Source organism: Thamnophis elegans, chromosome Z (genome assembly GCF_009769535.1).
Source record: "Thamnophis elegans isolate rThaEle1 chromosome Z, rThaEle1.pri, whole genome shotgun sequence".
In the NCBI taxonomy this organism is placed as follows: domain Eukaryota; kingdom Metazoa; phylum Chordata; class Lepidosauria; order Squamata; family Colubridae; genus Thamnophis; species Thamnophis elegans.
Window position 1 is genome coordinate 110,700,769 of NC_045558.1, and position 15,331 is coordinate 110,716,099.

Below are 15,331 nucleotides of genomic sequence, written 5' to 3' on the forward strand. Positions count from 1 at the left end.
CTTTCTAACATTCAAGCTGGCTTTCATCTCTATTCGGATGCTGAAGTAAAAATTTGATACTATTGCATGACATACCAACATTTCTTTCCATTTATTTATTCGCTTTAATATATCCTATAAGCAGGAATGCCACTTTCTGTACTTTTAGTAACAATTTTTAAATGTAATAAACAGCTTACATTTAGCCAGAATACACTACAAACCAGTCTTAAGAAACAGTACAGTATAATATAGATATAAATGAGAGAGATACAGTATATACATACAGATGCAGATAAATATAGATATAGAGATTGAGATGAGAGAGACAGATAGATATAGATACAAATAGATGTAGATATGGATATAGAGTAGATATTTAGATAGAAATGAGAGTGGGGGGGCAATGATGTTATGTATGTGGAGAACAAGTCCAGAGTCAGGAAATTCATCCAATAAATTGCTACAGCAGTTCATAAGAGGCTGCACAAGTATAAACTAATTACTGTAACAATAAAATGATACACTGTATATCCAGGAAGTAAAAGCTAGTAACTTTTGTAATGTTATCACTGTAATTGTCATATCACTATTATTGTCATGCAGAACCTTACACTTCTAGAAACATTAATACCTGACAATTCTAAAAATGGTTTAAAAATAAAGGGAAGGAAACAAATGAGGAGCAACAAGATGAAGAATTATAAGTAAACCTGTGTTTGATTAAAAATAGTAGGTAAAATCAAGCATATTTGTATATAAAAGCCATGTTCAAATTTTAGTCATGTTGGGGTTTGGGGCGGGGGATGTTGAGGAAGGGATTTGGAGAAAATCCTTTCCATGAACTTCTGACTTATAGCCAAACTGGCTTATCCAAAAACAGCAACAATTATACTAATAAAAGTGTTTACAGTTCTTTTGGATAGCAAAGAGATTCTTGGACCACCCTGTGGCTGAATTGCAACAAATAACCCTACAGAAGTTCCAGCACATTGCTTAAATAATAGAAGTGCAACAAGAGTTTTTTTGCTGACATCTTCTGGTTGGAATTTATTTTGAACAGTGTCTAATTTATTCTTCTATTTGTGTGAGAACAAAACATCCTGCTATATTTAATACCCTTTCTAGAGCACCCAATGCAATCCCTTTCACTGACAGCCTCTTTAAATATATTGTCATCAAGACTATATTCTACTGGGTTGTATTTATCGGAAAGGGGAAGTTTGTCAATCAATTTACAATTTCGGAACAGTAAGCCACTTAATGTCTCTTGGTTGAACTCGGCAGCTAATATAAAAGGAATGAACAAATAAACTAATCAATAAATCTATCAAAACTCTTATGATTGCTGATAAAAGGAATGGAGGGAAATCCTGGCCACATTTGCTTGAGAGCCAAAATAGGAAATATTGTGAAGAAATAAAAACAAGAGTTAGCAGAACCAGGTTTCCAGTAATGCCCAAAAAAGGAGTTGTTAACTCAACAGGGTATGCACACTTAATGTGCATAGGAAAGGGAAAGGCCCTGGAGTCTACTATGAATTCATCAGCCTGGATGATCTATATGCAACTCAGTTGGAAATATAATAAGGAAAGGAAATACATTCAAATGTTATTCCTTGTAGATGCATTAATCCTATGACTGTATGGCACCATTTATCCCAAAAGAAATTGTTGATCTGCATATCAAATGAGAAATCACAGATCTTCAGCAGTCAAGAAAGGATACAGCACTTTAAAATTTCAAAATCGTTACAGATTATAGATTTCTTGAAAGGAGCTTCTAGAAGAAAGACATGAATAGGTAAGTTTTCTAAGAAAAGGAAGCATGTTTCTTCCCTAAAAAGAAAGAAAATCTAACATAGTGTTATATTAAAGTAAAATTTATTGGTGTTTGGCTTTAGTCCTCTGAAATTGCTCAAAGCAGAATCCCATCTAATTAATTCTGTGTAATTTTCAGTGAATTGTTCAGACAGCAAAAAATAAGACATTGTTAACTATTCCACAGAATTGCTACCAATACTTGAAGAGAAGTTTTTCACAATATAATGCCTTCTAAATAGGTTTCATTAAAAATACTCTTAACTCTTCATCAAGTTGTGGAAGCTTTTCTGAAGGACACATGTTTGGGAAATATTATAGGGAATATTGAAATAGGATTTGTTTTTGTTTTTTTTTACTTTCTTTGACTTCTGTGGTTCATTTTTCTATACATTGAAATTAGCTAAGTTTTTGTTAGTATTTATCCTGTCATAAATTCCTTGGGAATGAAATACATAATTTTATACAAATAGAGTTAATGGTACAATGTATTTTCATTCCTACCTATGGCTTGTATTTTGCATTAATGGTGGACAGCAAAAATGCACAAATAAATTCTGGTTGAAGACTACATTTGTTAAAATCACTGATACATTTCAGTTTCTGTCTTTCTTTCTTTCTTTCTTTCTTTCTTTCTTTCTGTCTTTCTTTCTTTCTTCTTCTTTTTCTTCTCCTCCTCATCTTCCGCCTCCTCCTCCATCTCCCTCCCTCCTCCCTCCCTCCCTCTCTCTCTCTTATATTAAGCCTCTATTATGTACATATTATCATTACAAGGAACAATTTCCTGATCATAACATTGTATTGCAATAAATACATTTTAAAACAGCATCCCTGGAAAATATATATTGTATATGTTGTACTTATTTGTGGCATATTACTATTTAAATTCTGAAATCATGTTCAAATGATTAATCAGCTTTGACAAATGTTTATTAATTTTTCAGCTCCATTTGCCTTATCCTGCACAGAAATCTTCCTAATTGGATCTCATTCCTAATATCTGGTAGTTTTGATGCAAGTTCTACATTATTATCCTAGTCTGCTACTTCCATTTCATCTCAGCTATCCTGAAGTTGAACTCTACAGACACAAAGAGTAAAAATGTGTTACAGCATTACCTGATTTATATATATCAGCTTATGTATATTATTTCTTCTCTATTTTTTTCCTTCCAAATCTCAACTAATACATATATTGAAATTAATACAACTTAAAAAAATCTTTGGGATAAATAAATGTTTTTTCTCCCTTTTGGATGGTTTTGAAAATGTGTTGGCCCTAATATACTATTAGTTTCTCTCATAATTTTTTCCCTGGTATTCTGCCCCCTCCTATCTAATTGTGCAATGAATTGTATTATGTAGCAAAATATTTTTTCTTCTTATTTTGAAGTTTCTACTATATCTGAAATGGAAATGAAAAATCAGAACACCACAGTGACTTTTTTTGTCCTTTTGGGATTTTCATACAATTATCCAGTCAATACTTTTCTCTTCCTGACATTTTTCTTGATGTATGCTTTGACTTTATTTGCAAATATGATGATTATAGTAGTAACAAGTTATCTCCCCAGCCCCATGTATTTTTTTCTTGCTCATCTGGCTTTTCTTGACATGTGTTTGTCTTCTGTTACTGTTCCCAAGCTGTTGGTGATTTTTTGGGTGATTTTTCTGTTACTGTCCCCCATTCTCCCCCCCCTTGGATGATATTGGTCTCCTTAGAGGAGCCCCCATTAAGGTGCTACCCTCCTCAGGAGAGGTGGAGGGCACCTCTGGACTATTACGAACTTAACACAGACGCTGTGAACCTGCGCGACTTTTTCCTATATCTCTTTTAATCGGTATGTTGAGTGCATGGGATTGCTTGAGATGATATGAATGATCTCACTTTTTATTATTATATAGTTGTATTGGTGTTTTTAACTTTTTCAGTGAGGACTGTTTGTGTGAGAGTTTGGGTATGAGTGATTCGGAGGACCTGGCGGGGTATGCGGGGGCCATTGGGGTGGTTGGGGGAGCTATATCCACGGGAGAGGGTCGGAGCATCGCGGTCATAACAGGGAGAGGCAGATATGGCGGGGACTTTAGGGCAGGCCATCATCGGGGAAGGAGGGCTCGCTGTGTCATAGAGATCCCTCCTTCCGGCCCTAGGAGTCCCACTCCAAGGTCAGATGGCGCGAGTAATCAGGACCCTGGTCTCAGGCTGCTGTCGCTAAATGCCAGGTCTGTCGTTCATAAGGCCCCCCTCATCCGGGACTTGATAACTGATGAGGGCGCAGACCTGGCATGTATTACTGAAACATGGCTGGGCACGGAGGGAGGAGTCCCCCTCGTTGAGATGTGCCCAGCCGGATTTCAGGTGCTGCATCAGCTGAGAGCCCAGGGAAGGGGTGGCGGTGTGGCCATTGTAGTCCGGGAGTCTTTAGTAAATCGTAGGATCCCTGCTCCGGAGCTTGTCGGGTGTGAGTCCCTGCTGGTGAAGCTGGACCTCAAGGGTCAAGTGGGTCTGCTGCTTATGTACCTGTCTCCCAACTGCATTGCAGCAGCCCTCCCCTCGCTCCTCGAGTCAGTAGCCGAGCTGGCAGTTGAGTTCCCTAGACTTATGATTCTGGGGGACTTCAACTTGTCTTCACTCGGTGAACACTCTGATGGAGCGCAGGAGTTCATGGCTTCCATGACAGCCATGGGCTTGACTCAGGTAATCCGAGGCCCAACTCACTCAGCGGGTCACACACTTGACCTCGTATTCCTCTCGGAGCAGTGGAGTTACAATCTTGGTCTGAGGGGTAATGAGATCATACCCCTGTCGTGGTCAGACCACTACCTACTGAGGCTAGACTTCCGGAGGCCAAACCCCCACTGTAGGGAGGAGGAACCAACCAGCTGGTTCCGCCCCAAGCGACTGATGGATCCTGTTAGGTTCCAGACGGAGCTTGGGGTTATTCCTGATACCCTCGCCCACAGTTCGGTGGAGACCCTCGTCGCTGCCTGGCACTCGGCAGCTTCGGAGTCTCTAGACCGGATTGCGCCACTACGGCCCCTCCGGGTCAGCGGCCCCCGGAGGCCTCCTTGGTTTACTGAGGAGCTCCGGGAGATAAAGCGCCGGAGGAGACGCCTAGAGCACTCGTGGAGGTCCGATAGGTCCGAGTCGAAGCGGGCACTTTTAACAGCATGCACCAAGGAGTATATTCGGACTCTAAGAACAGCAAAAAGAACATATATTGCCTCCTTGGTAGCGTCCGCCGAGTCTCGCCCAGCCGCCCTGTTTAGGATAACCCGCTCCCTCCTAAATAGGAGGGAGACGGGGGACCCCTTACAGGGTAAGGCTGAGGAATATGTCCAGTTCTTGGCGGACAAAGTTGCCCGGTTTCGAGCGGACCTGGACTCCACCCCAGTAGATCCAGCCGGGACACAAGGGGAAGACTTGGCAAACCATCTCTGGGTTGAGTTTCAGGAAGTTGCCTCTGGGGATGTGGACAAGGCTATGCGAGCTGTGAGTGCCTCCACCTGTGTACTGGACCCGTGTCCCTCCTGGCTGGTTGCCAACAGCAGTGAGGTGACACGAGGCTGGATCCAGGTGGTTGTTACCGCCTCTCTTCGGGAGGGGTACTTCCCCACTGTGCTTAAGACAGCGGTGGTGAGACCCCTCCTGAAGAAACCGTCCTTGGATCCAGCTGTCCTTAATAACTATTGTCCAGTCTCCAACCTCCCCTTTGTGGGGAAGGTTGTTGAGAAGGTGGTGGCTCTCCAGGTTCAGCGTACCTTGGAGGAAGCTAACTATCTTGACCCCTTCCAGTCTGGCTTCAGACCCGGTTACAGCACAGAAACCGCTTTGGTCGCATTGACTGATGATCTCTGGAGAGCTAGGGATGGAGGCCATGCTTCCATCCTAGTTCTCCTTGACCTCTCAGAGGCTTTCGATATCATCGACCATGGTATCCTTCTGCGACGACTGCGGGAGATAGGGGTGGGCGGCACTGTTTTGCAGTGGTTCTCCTCCTATCTCTCGGACAGGTCGCAGTCGGTGTTGGTAGGGGGGCAGAGATCGTCCCTGAGGCCCCTAACTTATGGGGTGCCGCAGGGGTCGGTCCTATCCCCCCTACTATTTAACATATACATGAAACCGCTGGGCGAGATCATTCGGAGGCACGGGATAAAATACCACCAATATGCGGACGATACACAGTTGTATCTGTCCGCCCCGTGCCAACTCAATGAAGCGGTGGACGTGATGAACCGGGGCCTTGAGGCCGTTAAAGACTGGATGAGAGCAAACAAGCTGATACTCAACCCAGACAAGACCGAGTGGCTGTTGTGTTTTCCTCCCAAAAATTTGACCAACATACCATCACTCAGGCTGGGGGGACAAAATTTACACCCCTCAGAAAGGGCCCGCAACTTGGGAGTCCTCCTGGACCCACAGCTGACTTTTGACCACCACCTTTCAGCTGTGACCAGGGGGGCATTTGCCCAGGTTCGCCTGGTGTGCCAGTTGCGGCCCTACCTGAATCGGGAGGCCCTCACAACAGTCACTCGAGCCCTTGTGATCTCCAGGCTGGAATACTGCAATGTGCTCTACATGGGGCTGCCCTTGAAGAGCATCCGGAGACTTCAGCTAGTCCAGAATGCGGCCGCGCGAGTGATCGTGGGCGCACCACGGTTCGCCCACATAACACCGATCCTCCGCGAGCTGCACTGGCTACCTGTCGATCTCCGGGTGCACTTCAAGGTCCTACTCACCACCTATAAAGCGCTTCATGGTAGTGGATCTGGCTATTTGAGAGACCGCCTTCTGCCAATTACCTCCCTGCGTCCCATCAGATCGCATAGAGTTGGCCTCCTCCGTATTCCATCCGCCAGTCAGTGCCGACTGGCGACTACTCGGAGGAGAGCCTTCTCTGTTGCGGCTCCGACGCTATGGAACAATCTCCCCGTGGAGATTCGTACCCTCACCACCGTCCAGGCCTTCCGCACAGCCCTTAAGAACTGGCTAGCCCGTCAGGCCTGGGGATAAGTCTACTTTCGCCCCTCCCGAATGCTGAGTGAATGTTGTGTTTTACTGTTTAATTTACCTTTGCTCACATCTCTTTTTGTATTTGTCCTACACTCCCTTTCCCCTTTGATTGTAAGCCGCCCTGAGTCCCCTCAGGGAAAAGGGCGGCCTATAAATGTGCAATAAATACAAATACAAATACAAATACAAAAAGATTATTTCATATTCTGATTGCTTTATTCAGATATTCATTGTTTTTCTTACTGGAGGTACTGAAGATTGTGTCCTTGCTGCAATGGCTTATGACCGATATGCTGCCATTTGCAAGCCTCTCCATTATATACAAATAATGAATAAATCATTTTGTAAATGGCTGGTGGGTGGTGCATGGGCAGTTGGTTTATTATGTGCTTTTGTAAACATATTACCTATTTTGAAGCTAGATTTCTGTGGACCAAATTTTATCAAGGATTTCAGCTGTGAATTTTCATCTCTACTTGCATTATCCTGCACAGAAACATCCACCAATTGGATGGCATTTCTGATATCTGGTAGCTTTGTTGCAAGTTCTTTATTGATTATCATCTTTTTCTCCTATATCCATATCATCTCAACTATTCTTAAGTTGAATTCAGCAGAAGCAAAAAGGAAAACTTTCTCTACCTGTAGTTCTCACCTTATTGTTGTGGTTTTGTATTATAGAACTGCCTGTTTTAGAAACATGAGGCCCAGCTCAGCCTCCTCAATTATTATGGATGAATTCTTCTCTATTCAGTACAAGATATCAACACCTTTGCTGAACCTCCTTATCTACAGCCTGAAAAATAGAGAAGTGAAGGAAATAATAAAAAAAATAATGGGCTACAAACCCTTGATTCCTTCTTCTGTTTAAATTAGTTGAATGTTGGATAAATTAGCCATTCCATGGTAATTTAATTGAGAAATGAATGTATTCTTTTGGAAATATATTTAAAACACATTGTTTGGTATATGTAGAATATATTGGTTGAATTCAAAACAAGTGAATTTAATTGGTAAAGTTTGGCAGGCTTGCACTTAGTAAATTTTGTTTGAGTCAGACAACATGTATTGGAAGATGTTTTTTCCCTAAAAAATTCATCCCTATATCTATTTATGAAGCATATACAGATGGTTATTGTATACTGTGGGAATTCTCAAAATCTGTTGTTGTGTAAAGTAACAAATGAATTTTATGACCTTTCCCAAGAATATGATATTGATGAGGATGATCATAACTGGTAGAAGAACAAAACTTTTCCCATTTGTGTGCAAACGTTTGTGTGAGAAATTTGTATGCAACCTAATAAATAGTGAATATCTATTTTAATGAAAGTGTTATTTATTTACCTACACTCATATTCTGTTTCCTCATCTGTTCTTCATTCCATCGATCTGACACTTCACCTACATTTTTAATAACTGACATTTTTTATTTCTCTTTTTCTCTAGAAACTCCTCTAGAAACTTTCTCTAGAAATTTCTCTAGAAACTCCTCAGTTAGTGGAGGATGAAATATACTGCTAAAGCATACATTAACTCCTAGGGAGGCTCACTGGCCTTTGATGACAGAATAAGGATTATTTTGCTTTTTAAAAAAAAAACTATGACAGGCTTTACCTGCTCTATCCTGCTAAGTTCAAATGTTTTCAAGGGGCATGCAGATGGGAAGTTGGGTTTTCCAACCTTTTGTGTGGGTTCAGAAGTTGTCTGCTTCTCCTGTGTAATTGCTGTTGAACAATGGCTGTTAAAAGTGTGGACATTATTTTTTATCAGCAAATATCCAACTTGTTGAACTTGGTGCTGCATTTTCTTCCTGACTCTGAGGACTTGCCTCTATTTGAGCAGATCATGTGTCTCATCTCTTGGTCCATAGAAGGTCAGATGCAGAGGGGGCTTCTACGTGGTTTGGAACTAAGTTAGCTCAGGGATTGTTTTTTACCTGTCTGATCAGATTCAGCAGATTGAGCATGCTGCAAGAATTCCCATCAGCCAAAGATTGCCAACTGACAGGAGCTAGAAAAGTTTTTCGTTTCTTTTTCTGCTGCAGCCCCTGCCTTATATAATATTCTCCCTTTAGAATGGCTTCAACTCTATTTACATTTCACAAACTTTTAAAAACTTAACTATGTATCTTGCCTCAGAATGCGTGAAGGGGCCTGTTATTTGGGTCTACTATTAGTTGATACACCATGGCTACTGGTTATACTTATTTATTTTGTGTATGTTTTTATTGTTTTAAATACTTTTAAGTTATTTTAACTATTTTAGAAATTTAGAATTCTAAGCCCTCCAGAATCACTTTGTTAAGGTAGGTGGCTATAGAAATTGAATGAATGGATGAATGAATGGGTAGATAGATGAATGAATGAATGATATAGCAATAGCAATAGCAGTTAGACTTATATACCTCTTCATAGGGCTTTCAGCCCTCTCTAAGCGGTTTACAGAGTCAGCATATTGCCCCCAACAATCCGGGTCCTCATTTTACCCACCTCGGAAGGATGGAAGGCTGAGTCAAACCTGAGCCGGTGAAATTTGAACAGCCGAACTGCAGAACTGCAGTCAGCTGAAGTAGCCTGCAGTGCTGCATTTAACCACTGCGCCACCTCGGCTCTGTATATATACATATCAATATACATATACACATAAACAAACATGTGTTATCATCAGTTTATATATTCAGTATTTGGGATGTACAAATCAAACCACTTTTGCAGTTCATCTGGATAACTGTTTTCTTTCAGATTTTTTTCCATTTTTAATTAATTTACAAGCTGCCATTTTACTATTATCTATGCAACTCTATAATATTCTTTTTTTGCAGTGAATGTTTTAATTTTAATACTGAAAATGCTTTACAGAGTTTCAGTTTTGTATTATGTTCATGGTATACTGTACTTTAAAGCAATTTCCCCAAATAATTTTCAAAGTGTTGCAGAATCTAAATGACCAAGGGGAAAAAAAACAATGGAAGTAGGAGGAACTTATGATTTCTTGTTCACTTGACCACACCTATCTGCCCTCTAGGGGCTATTGGGGGGATTGATCTGCAAGGCTAGGGTGGGATCAGTTTATGTCCAGGGTTTCCAATCTCCAGGCCAGTAATGAAGCTACACATTTGCTGAATTTCAATCCCGCAGGATTCATGGGTCCTGGATTTGGATATATTCTTCAAGTTTATGTATTTCAGCTATCTGGGTAAAAATTATTGCCCTATGTTTTACTCAGTTGAATGTTACCAACACAAACGTTTTAGTAATACCTGAATATAAATTGAGACAGGAACAATATGTTTGTAGATTGCTGTACTTAACTTCACTCCATTTCAACAGTTACATTACTTCATAGGAGTTTATGTTGTTCACCAAATAATTCCTTGAATAAAGGAACTCCTTAGTCTTCCTAAAATTTAATATTTTGGCTCCTCATACATTACCTCTCAGGTTTCCAAATTTTTCCTAAGAGCTGTAACCATTAGAGGAGAATGCTGTAACTTCCCTTAGTTAAGCTTTTGGTGACTGATGGCTATGATGCTATGATCAATTATCTTACATCTCTTTTGTAGTACTCATGTTTTGGTCAGTGACAGTAAATAAATGTGTGTGTGTGTGTGTGTATACACACACACACATACACACACATATATATATATACACATATATATACACACACACACATATATATATAGTGTTTTTTTTTTATTTGTGCTGATAAATAAATAAAGGGAGACTAGTATAGATCTATTTCAAGCTATTTAGCTCTCATCAGCTAGCCATACCCTTATTGGGATTTGAACCTGGGCTATATGGCATACTAGGCACACCAGGCAGAGATCTTAGCCATTAGGCCACAGGCTCTTATCCGTTATCAGCGAAACCAGGGTGATCTAATCTCTCACTGGGGCTTACCAGGGGTTGTAAAAATCTAATAGATACCTTTCACCCTGGTTCCGCTGATTGAGCTACAGAGCTCGACTCCTTATCAGCCAGCCAGGGTGAGAGGTATATATTTAAAGTCACAACCCCTGGTATGCCCAAATATGGGAGGAAGGTCACACTTCCACTCTCTGTCTTCGGCTCGTCACAAGAGACAGAAACCCAATATTTTTTTACTGTTGCCTTTTTGTTACATTTGTTATATTTATGCTGATAAATAAATAAAGGGAGACTATAGATCTATTTCAAGGTTGTGACTTTAAATATATACCTCTCACCCTGGCTGGCTGATAAGGAGTCGAGCTCTGTAGCTCAATGGTTAACACATCTGCCTAAGAGGCAATAGAGCACAGGTTCGATTCCCAACATGGGTATGGCTAGCTGATGAGAGCTAAATAGCTTGAAATAGATCTATACTAGTCTCCCTTTATTTATTTATCAGCATAAATATAACAAATATATATATACATATATATACATATATATACATATATGTATGTATGTATGTATGTATGTATGTATGTATGTATGTATGTATGTATTCTTTTTCTGTTTTCACTTCTCCCCCCCCCCCTTTTCATTTAAAGGTGCATCGTCTGGGTTCTATAGCTTCTCCCTACTTTCTTTTCTAGTTTCCTTTCTCTAGTCAATCAAAAATCTTCCCCATGTTTTGAAGTATTCCGATTCCTCTTTATCCTTTATTTTCATTATCAACCTATTCATCTCTGCACAATCTAATATATTTTTTATTATCTCTTCGTCTGTTGGTAGCTTATTTAATTTGCAATTTTGGGCAAATACAATTTTTGCTGCTATAGTTACATTATAATCATATAAATATCGTCTTTATTCTGAAAAATATTACAAAGGGAACACAGACTGTGTTGTATATGCTAGCTTCTGTTTTCAGTTTTGTAATCACTCAATCTGGAAATAACTGTTGCTACTCTGTAGGTCCTTTTTCTGTGTAGACCAACATACAATTGCATTGTAAATGTAGTGAACATGTGATAGTATATTGACTACTGAAGTTTAAACAGATGGGACATATTTATAGCAATTTTTCTTGTTAAAAAGAAGGAAAGGGGGAGGAGGAGGGGGAGGAGAAGGAGGAAGAAGAAAATATGTAGTTTTCTGAATCCAGCTTTAAATATCGGAAATCATTTTTCTAAGTGGTAAAGCAGGTTTCAGTTTCAATTTGCCAAATGTAAAAATAAATATATTTTGATACTACTCTGCATATTTTATCTTGTATATAAATAAAATGGTACATTTGTCTTCTGTTTTGCAGTGAATAATAAGTGATGACAACTATCTTTAAATTTCCTTTCCTTTTCTTATTATTTGTTTATCGAATTTTTGGAACTGTCCATTTTCCTTAACACAGTACTCTAGGAGGTGAACAAATAAAAAATATTGAAACATAAAATCAGAATATAAAATTTACAATTTAAAAAGGCAAGACTCATAAACTAATATTAAACATTAAATAAAAGATACACTATATTGCAAAAATATTCGCTCACCCATCCAAATAATCAGATTCAGTTGTAAGTTAATACTTTTGGCAATATAGTGTAGGTAGAAGAGCTTTCTGGGTACTAACATCTGCATGCTCTTTTGTAGCTTCCAAGCAAGATCCCATATTTTTACAACTTTCCAAAATTGCTGCCTGCCTCACCTGTGGGGAAAGAATGGCAGAGAAAGCTCTTTTCCTGCACCTCACTAGTTAGAATTATTTATCTGATAAGGTCCACAACATACCATCTTTGCCTCACAGTTGGTCTAGTCTAATGTAATGGAATGAAATTTTCATGGCTCCAACCAATATGGTTTTGCTTAGTGAAAGATAACTTAAAAGAGTATAACTGATGAAAGACAAAGGACAAACCAAAGATATATACAGGAAGAATGATGGCATAGGAAGAAGAAAAACAATGGCATTGTTTCTTTGCAATGTCTCTCTAATTACATTTTCAATATAACATTAATATCTTATGATCATGCTGGCTCATCATACTGTATTGCTTCACTGTAACTGTTGCATGTTGATTGATTATGTGTTATGGAGTTTGTTACTTAAATTACCATCCAGAATGGGTAGAAGGAAGAGTGGGATATGAAAGGAAGTCAGTGATAATATCATTATTTTTTAAAAAATAAAATATTTACATGTCAATAGCCTAACTAATAACAATTATGTCTAGGTTCTGTTTAACTTTTACTAAATTACAAGTGTAGTTTTAAGCAAGACAATAGCTTGAAGTCAGCAAGCTTTTTTCTTTCCAGAAGGAAAGAAGAAAACTAAATTGGCCAATTTATTCAGCTCTACCAAATATTTTTATAATCAATATGATTTCAAACTATGCTAGGAATGATTACCTCATTCTGCTTCATAACTCTCCATAAGAGGAAAAATAATAATTATCATGGCTTCTACTTCTGTTAAAACATGCTACAAGTAGGCGAAGTAACTCACAAACATCCCTGACCTGCTCTTGAGCTGCCATAGGAAAGGGGGAAATGGGAAACTGATGAAACCGCATGGCAGCACAAGAGAGATGCACATTCCAGACTTATCTCTTTTAAGGTTCTATCCCAGAGTTACTTACAGTGGCCAGAGGGGAGTGGTCTCTACAACCCACAAAATTCCCCTGTTGGCAAATGTGATTGATACACCGTGGAGGGAGAGGGGGAAACAGAGTCATGATTGGGGCCATAAATTACATAAATTACAGAGCTGGCTTCACTTGAGTATGTGTCAGTGGTGGGTACCAGTTGCAATGGGACCAGGCATACACCACATGAACATGCATAGTGCACGTGCACATGCTCGCAGTGTGCACATGCATCTTTACCTCTTGCGATGTCTCCGCAAGCCTCTGCAAGTCTCCGCAACACTCTAGCTGTTTGGTGGACATCAGGCAGGCACCATGCGCTGTGTGCACATGTGCAGAAGTGCCAAAGAGCTCAAATACAGGTAAGAAACTTGGCAGGCAGGTAGGCCCTCCAGAGCACCATACTGGAATGGTACCCGGTACTCCGGGCAGGAACCAGTACACCTGTACCGGGGTGTACCGCCTGCAACACACCACTGGTATGTGTGGAGATAAAGCTTCTAATAAATTATTGGATTTCTTTTGAAGCTTGACTCGAGACTCATGATTTAATTAGGGCATCCATCAGAATCCTGACAATTCATTTGTTACTTCCATCACAGTACTTAGTAATGAAAGGAACCTAATAGAGTCATAAAACAATCCCAATGGTTTGCCCCTCAATAATCCCAAAGGTTAATTCTGGACTAGAACACTGAAGACTTGCATTTATCTTAATATCATCCTTATGATATCCTTCATATCTTTCAAACAGAAATGTGAACAGATTATTCACTTATCACATTTGTGTACATCCCAACGTCTAATGATTCTGGCACCTCAAAAGAACTAAAGCAAGAAAAATAAAATTGACAAGAAAAAAATAACAATCTTTGTTCCTAAAATCTAGGAAACAGCTATATACAATATTTCAAGGAATTAAAATCTTTAAAATATGTTCTATCTATCTATCTATCTATCTATCTATCTATCTATCTATCTATCTATCTATCTAATCTATCTAATCTATCTATCTATCTATCTATCTATCTATCTATCTATCTATCTATCTATCTATCTAAATAAATAAATAAATAAATAAATAAATAAAAATGTAAATGTTCGTTTGTTCAAAATCTTAAATCTCCGAAAGTTCTTCACTGATTGCTTTGAAATTTTGACACAACATTGCATTCGAATAAGCACATGTTTTTATATAGATGTCACACCTATGACAGGTAAAACATACTTTTTTAAAAACCAGGGCCATCTGTTGGACATAAAAGCAACACACACTATACTAAATATTTCACAATTCCATTTCAATGTTTCCGATTGCATTGTTATATTGCATTTACATAGATTTCAATGTATTTTCATTTTGATTTAATTATTTTGTGTAACATTGCATTGGAATTGAGCTGTGTCTTTTACCATAGCATTCATTTTGTGAGTATAGTATATTTGGAACTGTTCGGCCTCTCTCGAGCTTCATCCCGATGGTCCCTTTATATGTATGGCTGGGCTGCGGCCACATCCTTTCCCCTTTCCACACCTCCTCCAATGAGCTTTGGCCATTTCTGCCAAGGGGAGCCAAAGCCCTTCTGCCTTCCCCTCCCCTCTCTCCCCTCCCCTCCCACTGGGCCTTTGCTGTCTGTGGCAGGGCGGCACCTGCAACACCCCTCGGCCACCTCCCCCTGCCCTTAAGCCGGCTTACACCCACCTAGCCCAGCAGAGCTCCAGAGGAGGCAGAGGTGGAGCATTTTCTCAGCCCCACCGGCCATGCACGCTCTCCACCCACCTCCCTCACAGCAAGCCAACTATGGCCTCACCAAGGTGGCGGTGGTGTCAGCCTGAGTCGCAGCAGGGCTGGGGCAGCCACTGCATGTGTCTCTGGATGGGGCCGCAGCCGGTGGGGGCTGCCTCACATCCACATCACCAGGGGCAGCTCGTTCTTCCTCCTTCTGCTCCTCAGGGAACGTCGGTC

General features: G+C 40.0%; 1 protein-coding gene across 1 annotated transcript; it reads left to right on the forward strand.

Moving 5' to 3' along the window:
- The first annotated feature begins 3,214 nt into the window (after window positions 1-3,214).
- Window positions 3,215-7,683, forward strand: LOC116521418 (olfactory receptor 8S1-like). The gene is made up of 2 exons (XM_032236092.1): window positions 3,215-3,463; window positions 7,000-7,683. Exons 1-2 carry the CDS (start codon window positions 3,215-3,217, stop codon window positions 7,681-7,683), a joined length of 933 nt encoding a protein of 310 aa, XP_032091983.1.
- The last annotated feature ends 7,648 nt before the right edge of the window (window positions 7,684-15,331 follow it).